We start from the raw sequence: 18,007 nt of genomic DNA, 5'->3' as shown, positions 1-18,007 counted from the left end.
GAGTAACTGAATTGTTACAAGGAGACATTTTGGCTCAATGTAAGAAACACTTCCTAGCAAGTCTTGCAGACGTAGACACCTTGTTTGGTCTGCCCCATACCACCCCCGTTCTTCTGGGAACTGTGACTCTACCTTTCAGCTCTGAGGTTCGCAAGACGGCCACTATTTTCTAAGTGAATCTACCGATTAGTCCAGGTGTCGGCACCTGACACAGCTGGGATTTTTGGAATCAGGGCTTGGAGTAAGTCCCTCTCTTGTGGCAGAAACTGGGAGAAGAGGTGACAGAAGAGGTGTCAGCATCCAGGGTTTTCCTGTCATATATAAAGCTAGTTTCAGGGATTCCCTGGTGGTCCAGTGGTTAGGACTCTGTGCTTCCACTACGGAGGGCAAAGGTTTGATCCCTGGTCAGGGAAGTAAGAACCCCCAAGCTGAACAGTGCAGCCAAAACAAACAAACAAACAAACAAAAAAACAAACCAAAGCTAGTCTCTGCGAAATACAGGCAGGGAGAATCCCAGCAGCGATGCCCCAGTTCTATTCATTCATTCTTAGGTCCAGCTAGTTCTCTGTCCCTTTCTCTTATTACAGGACATAGCTCCATAGCCCTCTCATAAATGTCCCGTGCCTTAGAAGCTGGATTCCGGTACCCTGCAACCAAGGGTCCCAATGAATACCCAAGCAGAACTCTCCAAACATGTAATGCCACCTGTGTGAAAAGTGCTGTGCTCTTCACTGCTCAAGTATTCATGCAGTTTGAATAGCCACTTGAAAAGGGTTTAAAGGAGCGGATTTCTGCCGAGGGTGGAAGCCCTAAAGGAACAGCGATGGCAGCAGCCACCTCTCCGTGAGCACTTGCTCTGTGTGGTGGCAAAGTGGGGAAGCTGGGCTCGATCCAGGTTTGAATTCGAAGTTCTTAATTACTAAGCTAGAGGTTCTCAAACTGTTTAGTCTCAGGATCCCTTTATGATCTTAAAAGTTGAAGACCCCAAAGAGATTTGGTGTGGGTTATATCTATTTACTACAATGGAAATCAGACCGAGAAATTTAAAAGATTTTAAAAGAACAAAAACCCATCACATGTTAACGTAAATATCTTTATTAAAAGTAACTATTTTTCAAAACAAAAAATTAGAAGAATGGCATTGTTTTACATTTTTGCAAATCTCTTTTATATCCGACTTAGTAGAAGACAGCTGGATTCTCACCTCTGTTTCTTCATTCAATACGTTGCTTTGGTTGAAGGATATAAAGAAAAACTGGCCTTGTACAGTCATGCAGTCCGAAAAGGAACTTTGTGAACCTGCTGAAAGGGTTTCTGGTACCCTCGGAAGTCCTCAGCCCATACTTTGAGAACTACTGCAGTAAACTAACCTGCCTCTCAGTTAAAGACTATATAGCCATTGGATTAGTATAGCCAAAGCATTTTAAACAAATTGCAAAGGGTGGTGGTGGGTAAGGAAACTTGAATTCTCCTGTTGACTCAATTTTAAATGACATCGATTTCCAACTTGAGTTCATAGATTACTCCTTTGGCAGCCAAGATTACTTATTAGATTTCTTCAAGTTTACTTTTCTAAACTAAGAAGAGAAAGCAACATGTCATACACAAAGTTAACATTTGTATAGTGTTCTTAACAGTTCACAAAGCCTCTTTCTGTGCCCACATGACGCCATTTAGTCCTCAGCAGCCACTTTATAGAAGAGCTCGGAGCAGAGAGGCGACTTGCCCAAGACTGCCATCAGTAGCTGGGCCGTGGACCAGGCTTCCTCATGACCAAGAGACGTGCTCGCAGGACAACTCTGCTCTGGCTCTAACGAACGAACATCTCACTTTCAAAAGCTGGCTTTCCAACCTAGAAAGAGGGGTCCCTTTATGTTCACTTTTTTCACATACACAAGAGGCGGCATCTGTTCTAGAATCCAACTGGATTTTATTTGACACAGAATACAATATGGGTGTAGGAATAGCAAACTGAAAAGACAAAGCAGAAAAAACACGGTTCTATCTAATTTATAATTAAGTAACAGGAGGGCAAGCCATTAAATGGCTAATGACACAGTTGAGCTTGATGGAAGAATTCTCTTTTTCTAGTGCCCATACCTGAAAGACAAGGTAAATTATTTAATTAATTCCTTAGTAATTTCCTGTTTGAGACTATAAAACCTGCTTAAAATATATCCGCTAACTTGGTTAAAACTTTGAAAAGAAGTAAGTGACCACAAGTGTGTGCCAAGACCGGGTTATGACCCTGGTCTCTGCACCTTTCATCTTACCGGCCCCTATAACATTTTACTTATCACCCCCTTCTTATGACGGTCCCGCCTCACCACGGACTCAGCTGCACCCACCTGACTCCTTCCAGCTACCAGGCAGATGCCCGGCAGTAACCGGGAGGTGAGAGGGAGAAGTCAGAGCCGGTGCTTGTGAAAGGGAGCTCCACCTGTTTGCCCCAGGCAGTGGCTCAGACAGCATGAACTCTTGGCCTCCCCTACCTGTGGTGGCCTCTTCACCTCAACTCCAGTCCTCAGGCAAGTTTAGGGTAAGGCAAATACAGAAACCAGTAACTGAACAGCCTTCAATTTCAAAATCTATCACCAGTTCCAATTATAGCCCTGAGTCCACTCAGCACTGCAGAAAGAGAACTGTAGAGAGAAACTAGGTATGGATCTCAGGTCCTTTCTGATTTCCCCAGAAGCCAAAAGTTGGCTCTAGCAAGATTATAAACAAGGGCAGGAAATTTCTTCCACATATAAATGGATTTCTTTTCTTCTTTTTAAAAAATATTTATTTATTTATTCACTCGTCTGCATCAGGTCTTAGTTGCAGCACACAGGGTCTTCATTGCCGTGTATGGAATCTTTACCTGTGGCACGCAAACTCTTAGTTGCGGCATGCGGGATCTAGTTCCCTGACCAGGGATCAAACCCAGGCCCCCTGCATTGGGAGCGTGGAGTCTTAGCTACTGGACTGCCAGGGAAGTCCCTAAATGGATTTCGTGAACACAAAATCCTTCATTATTATCTTACTTAATAATCTTTTGTCGTGGTTCTTTGTGGGCAGTTCACCTCTGATTAAAATACTTTGTTATAGGGATGGAAACCAGGGCACTAGAACTCTGCATCACTGCTTCCATCATCCTGAAGGGGTACTAGATTCTTTAAGCACTTCACGTAAGAAATTCACTTAAATATTTCTAAAAAAGTCCTCCCAGGGTAGAGCTACGGTGTGTGTTAGAGGGCTGGAGAATAATCCGGAAGTTGTCCATCAGATTAAAGCATGCTGCAATTTGCTTCTTATGAATTTCTTTTCCCAGTGCACTGATAACCATGGCCAGGCAAAGTCACCAGCTGGATACAGTGACAGTGTCAAAGCCCAACAGCAGGGTTCTTTACACCCCGCACTTCTTAGGCTCAGCCCCAGGCACATGTAATGGGCTACGTGAGACAGTTTTGGTCCAAGATGGAACCTGGAGCCTGCTCCAGGGCAGAGCCAATTACAAAGTCCTCTCGAGAACTTAGAACAGTGTTTCTGCCTTGACATGTATTACCTGTCATGGCTCCACTCAGAATGCAAGCTCCCCAAGGACAGGAAAGGACTGTCTCACACATTTTTATATCTTACACATTACTTAGCATATACTTTGCTGAAAGGAATGTGATGGTATGAAGATATTGAGTTATGTGGCAGGTTTCTTAAAAAATGAACATGCATTTCACAAGACTTTCAAAATTCTTTACCAAAATAAATAATCAAGTCTAAAAACAAAATAACTGTACCAATAAGTGATCTGTAAACATTTCACAAACTAAAGAAAGCTTTTTATTGGTTTTTAAACATAAAAATATTCTGCTAGTCAAAACTCATATTTAAGTAAAAATCTCCCTTTTCATTAAAAATTTGATCAAGAAAATGACTGAAAATTCAACAGATAAAAGAGCGTTTCGCACAAAAATATAGTAAGCATAAAAATATATAAAAAGTAGCCCAATTTCACTGAAAATTTTAAAAAATGCAATTGAATACTAATTTTCACCTGTCAGTAGCTAAGATGGAAAAGTTTGATAACAGAACATTGGCAAGAAATGGAGAATGGAGCCTCCTGCTTCAATGTTTGTAGGGACTGTGAATTAGTATATATTCTTGGGAAAGGAAAATCTGACACTATCAAAAATAAAAACATACATACTCTTTAATCAGAAATTCCTCTTTTAGGAATTACTACTACAGATATAAAAAATTCTACATGTATATCCAAATACATTCAAGTACATATACGGGGACACTTGGGAAAGCCACCAAGAAGCTGCTGCTGACGGTCACCTCCAGGAAAGAGATGAGGGGAGCAAGGTGAGACTCATCTTCTGTGGTATACCCTTTGGCCACTTGAATTTTTGAAAATTTACATGTCATGTTTTATTTACTTACTACTAACAGCCACAACAATAATGATTTAGATGAGATAGCCATAAATGCTGTATCAGAATTAATCAGCATGAGATAAACCAATGAAACATGACAGGTGGATATAATTCTAGCCCAAAGCAAAGACACCTGACATTATTTAGCCTCTGGAGCCTTATTACTGATGTGATTTTGGAAATATTTAATAGTTTGCAAATTCTCATATTTTCTACTTTCATAGAACCTGGATAGTTGGGAAACTCTAGGCTGCAAGCTTCTAATGTGGATTCACCTATGCATTTTCCACATAGATGAGTCCTTGTCTAACTAACCAAAAGCTAGTTTATGAAAACAAGGCATGTTCCATGTCTCCATCTTCTAAGACTGTGCACCCTCCAGCTTGACGTGAGTCCAAGAATGATACTGACCACAAAGCCCAACCTGAAAACGTCAAAAACATCCAGAGACACCTACTTTTGGAATTCCCACTCTCTGTTGTCCAACGGACACACCTGCCGTGTTTTGAGCCAGCGGGAGATGCAGTGGAAGTGAAAAGCATGCTGGAAGAAAAGATACATTTTATTAAAAATAACTCTATGAAGGCTCAGCTCTCTGATGACAATACATCTCAAGGGCAGTGGGGTAGTTACACACAGGGGCTGGAGAAGAGTGATGGAAGGCAACACACAACAGGAGACAAAAGGTCAACAACGGATTACACCTTGGTTAGGTACGAGGCTAAGTCCAGTGAAACATGTCAGAAACGTCATTCCTACAAAAGGAAGAATGCATTTAGGAAGCATAGCGGTGTTCTAGCAGTGAGCTCTCTTTCCCTAAGGGAAGATGGAGTGGGGCTTCCTGGTCCTATGTGGCCTGTAGGGGGGGATTACTCTACTGGGACTCACGCAGGGAGGCCCTTGATCACACGCGGATTTCAAACATTCCCCCTTCTTGGTCCCCAGCTGCCCTCCCCACCTTGGAGAAGGGAACCCCAGGAGCAGAGGCATCTACTCAGTGTGGGTAGTGTGCCATCCCTGACACCACCCAGAGCTGAGAGGGGCACTTCCCCGACCTTCCACACGCAGCTCAACTCTTTCCAAAGGACTTTATTTCCCCATTTGTTTATAGGTGTATTGATATGATAACAGCCTGGTACTCAGTGAGCCTTTAGTGGGTGAGAGACCGTGTCTTAAAAAGGAATGAGATAAAAAATTAGGGTAAGAGGAAGTATTACGATGGGCACACTGCACGCCAACAGCTGAAAGAGCGTCGAAGGGCTTATTCCACAATCAAGACAGGAAGTAAAAGGGCAAAAGTACCAAGACTACTGGGAACTGACAGGGAGCAAGGAGTTGGCCTTCGGATACGGGGAGAAGGAAAGTCCGTGTGCAGATTTTTGGTATGAGTTAATGATGCGCAGACGCTAACCACAGAACCTCTGCAATGGATGTTTATCCTCCGCCCCTGCTCGTGTGAGCAGCGAACTCTGACGGAACAACAAGAGTCCCCTCACCTGAGCCATGATGGGTCAGCTGAGTGGGGACAGGGGAGAAGTGCTGACATCCCAACACACCATGAAAGCTTTGGCAGGCTTGGCTTAGTAACAGCCCTGAACTCTGGTCAGCGTGTCCCCCCAGACATACATGGAACTTAAGAATCATAATGTGGATTATCATCTGTGAATTGTCTTGCACAAAGACAGAAAGAGAATTCAGTGACAAACACTAGAGTCTACGGCTGGTGCACTGGGGCTACTCAACAGGACAAAGACTCTCCCAGAGCAGTGGCCCTTTGCAAGATCCCTTTCCTCCTGACGCTCACACAACTCATTATTTCTGAAAGAGAAAAAACAAAATTTCCAAAAGGCAGCAAGTGGAGGCATTTTTCTCAATCCCCAGGTGGTGGGGACAGGCTCACCTAAGGGCATTCAGGACACCCTTCTCCACCTCCCGGCTGCCCCATTAGGCACCTTGCAGCAGTACAGGGTCCTGTACTCCCCAGCCACCTCTGAAGACAGAGGGAAAGACGGGCTGCAAATGAGGCTGCAGGGCTGGTGACAGCATCCTTGAATGTCCCTGTTCCCAGCTTTCTTCCTGTTAACCATCTAAGACATATCAATGAGTACACTGAGCAGTCTCAAAATACACTGCCTGGTGCTTCACACTTTGCAGGCAGTCTGTAAACATCTATTACCTCACTGGAGCCTCCAGCAACCCAGGCAAGCAAGCATGACGGCTATTATTATCTTCATTTTACAGACGGGAAACTGAAAACCAGAAGAGTTAAGTGATTTGCCTAATTCATAGAGCAGGTTAGTAGAAGACCCAGCACTAGAACCTGGGACTAGTCCAAAGGTTTCAGGCACGCCTGCTGGCTCTTCTTGGTGGCAGGCTCTCTGAGCTCGACTCTCCTGAGCTGAATTTAAGGAGAAGCTCACTCCTTTTCCTTCCACCACAAAGTGACAAGGTTCTTAGTATACGCCTGGATGCCAGGGAGAGCAAAGAGCCCAATAAGCTTTATTCTTTATCCCCATAAATGAAAAAAACTGTCCCTTGGCCAGGGGCTACCGTGAAACTGTCGAAGGGCCCCGACAGCATGGAGAAGGTGCCCCACAAGGTGTGGGCTGGGAGGAGAGCCTCAACCCAAGGGAGAAAAGTACCGATAGCTCTCTCTTCAGGAACTACAGCCACCCCAAAGTTTATTTATTTGTATTTATTAACAAAGACGCTTACTGCATGCAGGAGGTGTTCTAAGCAGTTTTTTTTTTGAGCAGAGAAAGGTTTACTGCAGGGGCATGCAAGGAGATGGGTGGCTCATGTCCCAAAAAACCCCCAACTCCTCTAAGCACTTTTTAACATAAAATCACTTCATCGTGATTGTGACACTATGCAATCTACTATCAGCTCCGTTTCATACGAGGCTTAGAGAGGCCAATACCTTGCCCGAAGTCACCTAGCAAGTAAGTCCCAGAGACAGGGAATGATGGTCTGACTCCAGAGTCTGACTTCTTAGGCCTGTGTCATGCTGGGAGCCCTCTGTCCCCTGGGCACAGGATGCCCGGACAGGACAATTTTAGCTCATATGACGGGGACTACGTCTATAAGGATGAATTTTTAACACGTGCTGGAAATAACATATTTGATGTCTATTATCCTTCACAGCTGTCACTCCCTGGAAGGCTGTACATTCAGTCCAGAGATGCTGTACAAAACATTTCTGGCATGAGCCACATTAAAAAAAAACCCCAAACCCTAACTTAGTACATTTGCCACACCTAAAACACACACACACACACACACACGGACACTCAATTTATTCACCTTAGTTCCACAAGACACCTAGCCTTTTAAAAATGTGTTACGAAAGTAAAGATTTCCACTAACAGAATATTCCAAAGACTGTACCATAGGCTTTGAAGGCAATTCCCAAAGATGAATCCCCAAAATGTTGCTGACAAAAGTTGGTACACTTTATAATTAAGACAAATTATTGTCTCTGCGATAACTAATAATTTTTACCCTACGACAGGTGAACAGTACAATGCTTTTAAATCTTTTTTTTGTTTTTTAAATATTTGTGTACCTTTTGGGAGAAAAGTGGGCTAGTCATTTTTTTCCTAGTTAGTTTCAAGACTGGCAAAGCAGGAAAAGTGGTACTATGTTTACAAGCCATGCTGACAGGGAAAGATGTTTCCTTACGTTACAGACTCCCCACGCAACGGTGCACTCTTCCGAAGTAGCAGACGCCTGGTTGGCTTGACACTCTATGCCTGTGGGAACAAGAGCAACAACAGCACTGGACCCCGGCAACAACCTTTTCACCTACAGCTGCCCTACCTGCACCATTACACGATGACACAACGGGGGGTGGGGCATGGGCGGTGATGGCGTAAACATGAACAAAATCTCAAGTGGTTAATTAGTCATAATTGTTTTTTAATGAATGTGGAAAGGGGTGAAGAACAGAGAAGGCAGAGATATGACTTAACAGCATGCTTTGCAATGAATACCGCCCCACCTTGTTCAAAAACAGAGTAAGGAAGGAAAGAGTACTTTTTTTTTTTTTTTTTTTTTTTGCGGTAAGTGGGCCTCTCACTCTTGTGGCCTCTCCCGTTGTGGAGCACAGGCTCCGGATGCACAGGCTCAGCGGCCATGGCTCACGGGCCCAGCCGCTCCGCGGCATGTGGGATCTTCCCGGACCGGGGCACGAACCTGTGTCCCCTGCATCGGCAGGCGGACTCTCAACCACTGCGCCACCAGGGAAGCCCCGGAAAGAGTACTTTTTAACTCTGAACATGACCTGACTTGTCCAAATGACAGTGATTCCTCCTAATCTGGTAAATTTAGTAAATTCTTAAAGTCACCTCATAACTCTTACTGTTCTGAGAACTGGCATCTCTATTCTTGGTGAATGTTTCCTCTCAGGCCCTTACAACACCCAGGTTTGCCACATGAAAGCCTAGCTGGGGGACAAGCTCTAGTCCCTAAAGGAGTCAGGCAGACACATGGAGCTGGGACAGAGCAAGTAAAAGGGGGTGAAGAGGCCTGTGGCGAAGTGCAGTGTACGCTCCGCATGAGGACGTCAAAACTCAAGTCCTTAAAACACCGTCAGCACAGCTGATCTGTGAGGCCAACGGGTTGGAGGAGTCTCGGGGCTACCACTTAGTGACACTTATTGCCCCTGAGGTCATTCTGACTGGTGAATGGAGCAAATTGCTGCAAATGTATCCAAATATCAAATTCATAGAGGGGGAAGGGAGGGAACTTAAATAGAATAAAAAATCTGACTGAGATCCAGAAAGGATGAGTAAAGCTCTATTGGGGATAAATATTCAACGAACAAGAATTACTAATGTGTAATGTGCTTTCTCTGAAGGTGGTAACTAAATGGAGTCTCCCTTCTGAAGAACAAAAAGCTTCAGGAAAGACTATTTAATAGGAGACAATTACTTCAAACTTCCATAGGCGGAAAGTAGTAAAATTGTACTAAAGTAATGCTGAGATGTTAGTGCATACATTTGGTCTTAGGGGAAGAGATATACCATAATGTTCTTTCCCCCACCCTTCAAAAATATGAAAGGCAAAGGATCTGAAATCACAGAAGTTGCTTATGCTACCCAGATTCATACTACAAACAGAATAACTGGTTTTCCTTCTGATAAAAGTGGAGAATCTAGGGCCTATGCCATATATTCAAGAATGTATGGGGGCTGTGAATGCACCCTATTCAAAGAGATGGCAGAGAAGATAAAATCTGATGTCCTTCAAGTTGGATCATCTCAGTTAGATGAGGACTATGTATTAAGAAATTAGCTAAGCAAGAGGCACAATTATTATTGTTTAAGTAAATAATGAAACTGTTTCAAGGTACCTTATCATGTTTAAATTTTTCTAGGTCTACGTATTTTTAAGGGGCTGTCGTTCTATGCTTAGCGCAAAGTAGGCTCTCAGTACCTGACTAAGCAAACCAAAAACACTTCTATAAATAGAGAGAATGCGGGCCTCCCTGGTGGCGCAAGTGGTTGAGAGTCCGCCTGCCGATGCAGGGGATACGGGTTCGTGCCCCGGTCTGGGAGGATCCCATATGCCGCGGAGCGGCTGGGCCCGTGAGCCATGGCCGCTGGGCCTGCGCATCCGGAGCCTGTGCTCCGCAACGGGGGAGGCCACAACAGTGAGAGGCCCGCATACCGCAAAAAGAAAAAGAAAAAAAAAAAAAAAAAAAAAATAGAGAGAATGGGGGCCAAATATACATTTATTCTTATCAGAAAACTCCTAACAAAGAACAAAAATATATTGTACAGCACAGGGAATATAGGAAATATTTTATAACAACTTTAAAGGGAGTATAATCTATAAAAGCATTCAATCATTATGTTGTACACCTGAAATTAATATAATATTGTAAATCAACTGTACTTTAATAATAATAAAAAAAGATCAGAAATAGGATTGCAATACAGAACGTCAGATAAAAGGGGATAAGGATGAAAAATTACTAAATACAAGTGTGAAATGTTCTCAAAGATAATATGTTTTCAAGCTTTTGGTCCAGAGGCTGAGCATCGGGGTTTAGTCGTTTGTTTAAACAGGGGAAGGAACTGTTCTCTGTCAGCCTAGAACAGAGAGAAAAGCAGCACACAACAGGTTCTTATCAGACCCCTGCAAAGGCAGAAGTTTATTTCATGTGACTTATAAAGCTTGAGGACTTTTATACTTCAATACAAGAACATTACAACCAGAGGACTGCTAAGGAAGCAATGGCTTCTTCTTGGAAGTGAAGAGATTTCACACTTTGAAAATACTGATGGACCTGTGGTTTTAGGAAAAGACTAACTTACGGGCAGAAGCTGGGTCTAAGCACTTCTGGATGCCCCCTTCATCTGGAACAAGATTACCTGAGGCAGTGGAGAAAATTACACCTAGCAGACTGTGTTCTTTAAAAGAACCAAGAAATAGGGCAATGCAAAATAAGTATGAAGCTATAGTAGGACAGATAGTATCAATTTGGATTCCAAAGAGGAAGTCTTCAGACCAAGAATGCTTTGTAGGTGAGTTCAACTGGAGCACAGCCATAATCACTCATTTATTTACGGCTCTGTATACAATTATTCATTTAATGCCAGACCAGAATTTATTAGAAAATGGCCACTGCTAGATCAAGATTCTTATTTTCATCTTTAACAAAAGTGTCTTTTTTTTTTTTTTGCCGTACGCGGGGCTCTCCCTGTTGTGGCCTCTCCGGCTGCGGAGCACAGGCTCCAGACGCGCAGGCTCAGCGGCCATGGCTCACGGGCCCAGCCGCTCTGCGGCATGTGGGATCCTCCTGGACCGGGGCACGAGCCCGTGTCCCCTGCATTGGCAGGCGGACTCTCAACCACTGCGCCACTAGGGAAGCCCCAAAAGTGTCTTTTTACAAGCATCATAATTTATCTATTTTTGAAAGGAAGACAAGCCCAGTTGCAGCAACCAGATTTCTCTTTAGTGTCTGTAATAAACAGAAGGGTATGTTCCATAAGGGTAAAGAACTGATCTCAGGTCTTTTATCCTAGACCTTGCAAAATGCCCAGGATATAAATATTCATCAAATGAACATAAGACATGACTTGAAAATACTTTGTTGGTTATAGGAATTCAATGTCCTACTTCTGCATCTGACATTTAAAATATATGATGGGCTTCCCTGGTGGCGCAGTGGTTGAGAGTCCGCCTGCCGATGCAGGGGACACGGGCTCGTGCCCCGGTCCGGGAAGATCCCACATGCCGCGGAGCTGCTGGGCCCGTGAGCCATGGCCGCTGAGCCTGCACGTCCGGAGCCTGTGCTCTGCAACGGGAGAGGCCACAACAGAGAGAGGCCCGCGTACCGCGAAAAAAAAAAAAAATAAATAAAATAAAATAAAATAAAATATATGATGGGCTTCTCTGGTGGCGCAGTGGTTGAGAGTCCGCCTGCTGATGCAGGGGACACAGGTTCGTGCCCCGGTCTGGGAATATCCCACATAGCCACGGAGCGGCTGGGCCCGTGAGCCATGGCCGCTGAGCCTGCACGTCCGGAGCCTGTGCTCTGCAACGGGAGAGGCCACAGCAGTGAGAGGCCCGCGTACCACAAAAAAAAAAAAGAAATAAAATAAAATAAAATAAAATAAAATAAAATAAAATATATGATAAAGCAGGTGTCTAACTAAAAGCCTACACTGACCCCTCAAGTGTTCAACACTAAGATAAGACAGAATATCAGTGGCCTTTGTCTGTCACCATCTTCCCAAGAAGTGCATTCTCTTGCATCCAGAGAGACATACAATGACTTAAATACAGAGGTTAAAAACAAGTCAGGATTACAGAAAAGAGCCCCAAGAAAGTAAAATTTTCTCTGGGCACAACTCCTTGTGAAAACACACAGCAAGGAATTGGCAAGCACGTAATCAAAAACCCCACCCTAGCACATTTAACACTGTGCATGTGTTTTTCTGTGATGGGTTCCTTCTCTCTACATTAAACATCATGGTAGCTGCTGATCTGCTTTGACTGTTGTGTGAAAAGGTAAACAGGGTCAAAACTCAAAGAAACCAAGGGCACTAAACTACCAACACATGCCATGATTGTTTTCCTACACAAAATATTTGATTTGTGCTTTCCAAGTTGCAATGACCACAGACTAGTCTCCTATTTTGGGTTTTTATTATTCACTGAGCAAATATCTAGTGAGAACCTATTATAGTTTCTCACTAGATATAGTAGTATTATAGTACGAGACACTATGCTAGATGCTAGGAACACATCAGTAAATAACATGGAATTATAAAGAACCAACTAAATTAAATGACTGCTACAAAGGAAACTATAGGATGTCTTGGAAATATTTAACAGAACTGGCATAGCTTGTGTTTGTGTGTATGTAAGTATGGTCAGGGAAAACATCTTTGAGCAAGTTCAAGGTGAGATCTGAAGACCAACTATGGGTTAGTTCTACATTGCCCAATAAAGTAGCCACTGGCCACGTGTGAGAATTGAGCACTTGAAATGTGGCTAATCTGAAATGAGATGCTCTGGAAGTATGAAATACACTTTGAAGACTTAGTACAAAAAAAATGTAAAATATTTTACTTTAAAATATTGATTACATGTTGAAATAAAAATATTTTGGATATAGTAGGATAAATAAAATACAAATCATCTGTTTCTTTTAACTTTGTTAATATGAGTGCTAGAAAACTTTAAATTACGTATGTGCTCACAATTGAGGCTTACATTTAGATTAGACAGTGTTGCATTAGACAAAGATGGGGGAGAAGAGGTGAAGAACATTTCAGCAGAGGGAACAGGATATGTAAGGGCTCTAAACAAGAGCATGGACACTTGAAGAATGGAAAGAAAGTCAGAGGAACCACCAGAGTAAGCAGGAGAGTGGCTCAAGATAGAGCTGAAGAGGCAGGTAAGTCATTTAAAAAATAAGTTATAATTTCAATTCAAGAAAGTTGCAATTTCTTTGCCCTATTCCTGATCTCAATAACAAAACCATTTTAGTACCTGGATGAATAGTGACTGTCCCTGGTGTGATCAACATTCTTGCCCCTATTACTACAAGGATACTAAGTCCACTATGTGTTGACCACTATGTGTAATGAAATATGTGGAAATTTAAATTAAATTTCTTTAGAGCAATTAACTGCCTATTTAGATGTCGGCAGTGATGTCCCCTTAACTACACTTGGGCTAACACTGAAAATCCATACTCAGGCTTCTTTTCTTCATAAGTCCCCAGCAAAAACTAGTTCTAACAGAACATTTTAGCTCAAAGTTATTTTTTTTTCTTTCACTATTTTTGCCTTTGAGTCTGGTTACAAGATGGGAAACAGAGAGGATATAATCAATAGTACCTCTGTGTCCACAATTCTAAATGTGGCCTTGCCATCTTTAGATTGAGTAGATTTATTCTGAGAGAGGGGTATGCCTGCAGGACATCATAAAAAACTACTTTATTTCAAACATACCAATGGACTAGATGCAGAAGACCCCAAGCGCTCTTACTGTACTTTATATCTCCTTGTGAAGAAGAAAACTGGTCACATTAGGATGGCCGCAATCTCTGTAACCTTCTCAACTTCCTCCCATCCTCCTCCAATTACTTACAAAGATCCATAATGTGGTTCCGGCAGATGGCACAGTTATCAACCACAATATCCCAGGCCCAGAGGGCTACCGCATTCCACTGCAAAGAGAAAAAGGGGGAACAATGCACTCTACTCTCCTTGTAACACAAGCATAGACGCACATAGAACACACACATGACACTCTAGGATTTCATGCTGCAGTTATCATCTTTTTGGCCACAAGGACCACTAAACAAAAGAGCTTCTAGAGGTTACATTACTCTTATTTATTATGTCAGACAGCAAGAGTAGGCTACACGTATGCTCACCCATTCTCCAAACAGTTGAGTATATAAATACAGAAATGAATGTCATCTTTTAATTTTATTTTTTCCTACAGTTTAGTCAGCCATATCAATGCAAACCAATCAGGAATAATTTATAAGTGCCTGTTTTAAGTCTAATAATCAAAAACTTGAATTACTGTGCAGGTTCTCCTGGCAGTTGCAGAAGAGCTCAATTTCTGCATAAACAAATATCTGCTCTTCAAGGAGACTTTGGAAGCAGGAATGGGGAGGTCGAAAACAAGGAACAGAATGAACTAAGATGATGACTGGATCATAAAACGGGTAATCGTGGGATAAGCTGGATAACTAATTACACAGTGTCAATACACAGAACAAGGTCATCACTTAAATCTTACAAGATAACTGCACAACAAACTCTAAAATTCACTAGAATTTTGGATAGTTCCTATCATCAAATAAACTGTTTTCAACTTTTACATGCTCAAACTGTTATATTCAGTTAAGATAATTTCCATAAGAGTTTATCTAAAAGTAGTATTTAAGTAACTCAACCCTCTGGCTTCTGCAATTATAAATATTCCCAAACTCCCTTTCATCCACGAATTTGGTGGTACTTCTCAAACCTTCATCTCTTTCAAGCCTAATTCTCAGTGTCTAGTAACTTCTTCAGCACTTTTCACTCTACAGCTTCAACTTGGAGGAAAAAAATCCTACTTCTATTCTTCAACATGGCTGCTGGCTGTAACTGAGCATGCAGGGCCCACAATGAAACGCCAAAAAGCACTAGGAGGGGGAATATTGTCAGGGTTTAGCCAGATGTTCCAGGAATAACATCTTCCCTATTTCAGGTCTTCATTTGGTACAGATCAGTTTTATCTTGGGTGGGAATCGGCACTTTTCTCCCAAACTGCTGGCAAACAACTATAAGGCATTTCATGCAAAAAGACACGTCCCACATTTCTGCTTTCCCACTTTTACCAGGTCGTTCGCAACTAGTACTCAACCCTCCCTAAATGACACAAGATTTGGGCTCGCATTTTCTTTTTAACAAATTCCACCATGTTTCTTTTTTTTTTTTGGACAGCGGGATTCTGAATATGACCACAGGACTGGGGCGGCTGTGTGACAAACCAACAGACCTCTCAGAAGAGGCAAGAGTTAACACTCGAGACACTTTAACTCGGCAGGGGCGAGGACCAGAGAGGGCTAATGGAGGCCTCGATTAGGCGAGGACCGAGTCGGGGTCCCTCAGAGGGACCCAAAGCTTCGGACAGGGGCGGGGCACGGAGATCGCCAGCCCGGGTCCTCAGAGGCCTCCAAAGCGGTAGGACCTCAGGTTCCCGGCTTTCGCCACACCGCCCCATTCGCCACACCGCCCCATCCTCCACCCACCGCAGCACTCCAACTCCCCCTTCCTCCCACCCCACCCTCTCCTTCCCCACCCCTCCACCACTCCAGTGACAGCTCAGGCGCTTGGCTCCGGCAGCCAAGTCCCAATCCTGCGTATCTCAATAAGCACCTCCGTGATTGGCCCCTCAGCTTCCTACCGAAACCAATACTGCCACTGACAGTGGGCGGCAGTCACGCCGATCAACCCTAAAGCCCGCCCCCCGGCTTCCTTTCGTGGTACCCTGTCCCAGGAACGCCCTGAAGTGAAGCCCTCTCCTCCGCGCCTTGGCCATCCTCGGGCCTGCCAGCCAGATCCACGCCTCTCTAGCTTCCCTGAGGAAGGCGCTGGCGAGACCCAACCTTTTTCACTTCAAAGCGCTTCTTGCCCGCGCCGCTGTTCGTGCCGCTCGGGGTATCCACATCCATCGCTGCCGCCATTTTGGAAACACACGCTCCGTCGCCCGGCTACTGCGCCTGCGCGTCAGCGCAAGCCTCGCTCCCTCCCCGCCCCGGCACCTCCTCCCGCGCCCCACCCCTCACTGGCGCGCGAGGGGCAGGTGGGGGCGGAGCATGTGGCCACGCCTCTTAAAGGCACTGGCGCTGTCCTCCCCCACCCCACACCTACCCAGCGTTGGCGGAGAGGAGGCGGTGGCCCGAGCGTCTGGGGCGGGGCAGGGCGGGGCCGGGCCGAAGTGAGCGAGCCGGCTGGAAACGTTCAAAAGGGCTCGTTCTCGTCGCCCTCCCCCGGGAAGCCGCCGGCCACACTCCCTCAGCTGGGGCGGCGGCTGCTTCCTCCGCTTGGGCCGCGACCTGCAGCACCGGCCCCGCCTCGCCTTCCCCGGCGTCGCGGAGCTCCCCGGCTCGCGGGTCCTCGTCGCGTTCTTCTGGGGAAGGGGCGAGGGTGGGCGTCCCGCCTCCCACTGCCGAAACCCGAGACCTCACACTGGTCTTTCCAGATCCTGACCCGCTTACGAGCCCGGCCTGAGTTGCTACCCGCGCTGGGAGGCCTGAAGCACCGTTTGGTTTCCTAATTCCAATTCGGGAAATACTCAGGATTCGATGGGGAGACTGGAGCCCCCCGCCTCCGTGTCCTCCGCAGGATCAAATTGAGCAGGCATTATGTAGCCCTGCCTTCACCTGCCCACCTGAAATAGGTGGAGGGAGGAGGCTTAGGAGACTGAGATGACAGCCACAGCCCACCCAAAATACCAGTCCAACTCGGAATGGCCTTTGGTTAAAGAACACAATTTACATTTAACTCACTTGAGCACACACTTCCCATTCCTCAGTTGTTCATCGGACTATGGGGTCCTTTCTCAATTTCGGTCCTGTTTCCTCTCTTTGAGCCATGATCACATCTGCAGTCACTGTACTTCTTGAAGTGTTTGTGTGAGGCATTTGCCACTTATTCTCACTGGTCATTCCTTCCCATCCAAAGCACCTGAGCTTTATGTCACCCTCCCTTTTCTAGGCCAGCCCCCCCCCGCCCCGCCCTTTTTCATCTCTAATCTTGCAGAGGTATGACTCTGCTAGATCACTCTTAAATCTTGTATTAGCTTGTTTGAAATCTCATATTTTCTATTAAAAGAGAATTGAAGAGTGATTGATTGTGTTGACTCCATTGTTAAACCAGAAGAAGTAGGATTTGTTTCCTTGTCTTAATCATAAACAAGAACAACAAATCTGTGAAAACACCACCACAGCTTTAACCAGACTAGAATAGAGAATAATTGTGTGAGACCTTAAAGCATTATAGGAACCTTACAAAGTTTTTCTAAGCCCAAGTTTTGTTAAATTAATGCTTCCATGTTAAGAGTTCTGTCATCTTATTTATTGTGTTCCTGCAGGAATACCTGAAACGCATAGTAAACTAAAGTGTTGAGTGCATATTTATCCTTCATTCAACAAATTCACTGAGTACGTACCAGGTCCTGTTATAAACAGGAGAGACTGTGATGAAGGAGTCTAACTCCTGGTAGGGAGATAATACACAAGTCAACAAATAAACACATCAGAAAATCTCAGATATCAATAAGTGGAAACAAGGTCATGAGACTGAAGGGAGATGGAAGCAATATTAAATTCGGTGATCAGATAAGGTCTCTATGAGGAGTAACATTTCAGCTGAAGTCCTTCCAAGGACTTAAAAGGCCCTGTATGATATGCTTCCCATTCATTTTATTGTGCTTTTCTTCTTTTCTTTAATGGTACATGTACCTTCTAACATATTTTTTCACTTACTCATTAGATTTATTGTTTTTTGTGTGTCCCACCAAGAGGGGATTTTTTTTTTTTTTTTTTTTTTCCTCCGGTACTCGGGCCT

General features: G+C 44.2%; 1 protein-coding gene across 4 annotated transcripts; it reads right to left on the bottom strand.

The window, feature by feature from the left end:
• Positions 1-1,910: 1,910 nt before the first annotated feature.
• Positions 1,911-16,168, bottom strand: RBX1 (ring-box 1; the record flags this gene model as incomplete). 4 transcript variants are annotated; one of them, XM_082634688.1, is made up of 6 exons in its annotated part: positions 16,045-16,167; positions 14,028-14,106; positions 10,739-10,795; positions 8,100-8,170; positions 4,876-4,961; positions 1,911-2,100 (listed from the first exon to the last, which is right to left on the bottom strand). In XM_082634688.1, the coding sequence occupies exons 1-6, from the start codon at positions 16,120-16,122 to the stop codon at positions 2,088-2,090; spliced, it is 384 nt and encodes a 127-aa protein (XP_082490814.1). In that variant the 5' UTR covers positions 16,123-16,167. The 4 variants fall into 4 exon arrangements, with proteins under 4 accessions (XP_082490814.1, XP_082490816.1, XP_082490815.1 ...); XM_082634690.1 differs by lacking the exon at positions 10,739-10,795 and having other exon boundaries at positions 16,045-16,165; XM_082634689.1 differs by lacking the exon at positions 1,911-2,100 and having other exon boundaries at positions 4,872-4,961; positions 16,045-16,168.
• Between the last annotated feature and the right edge of the window lie 1,839 nt (positions 16,169-18,007).

Source organism: Mesoplodon mirus (genome assembly GCF_964341445.2).
Source record: "Mesoplodon mirus genome assembly, chromosome: 11".
Taxonomy (NCBI): Eukaryota; Metazoa; Chordata; class Mammalia; order Artiodactyla; family Ziphiidae; genus Mesoplodon; species Mesoplodon mirus.
Note: the sequence above shows the minus strand (reverse complement) of the source record. Positions and strands in the feature narration are given on the sequence as shown.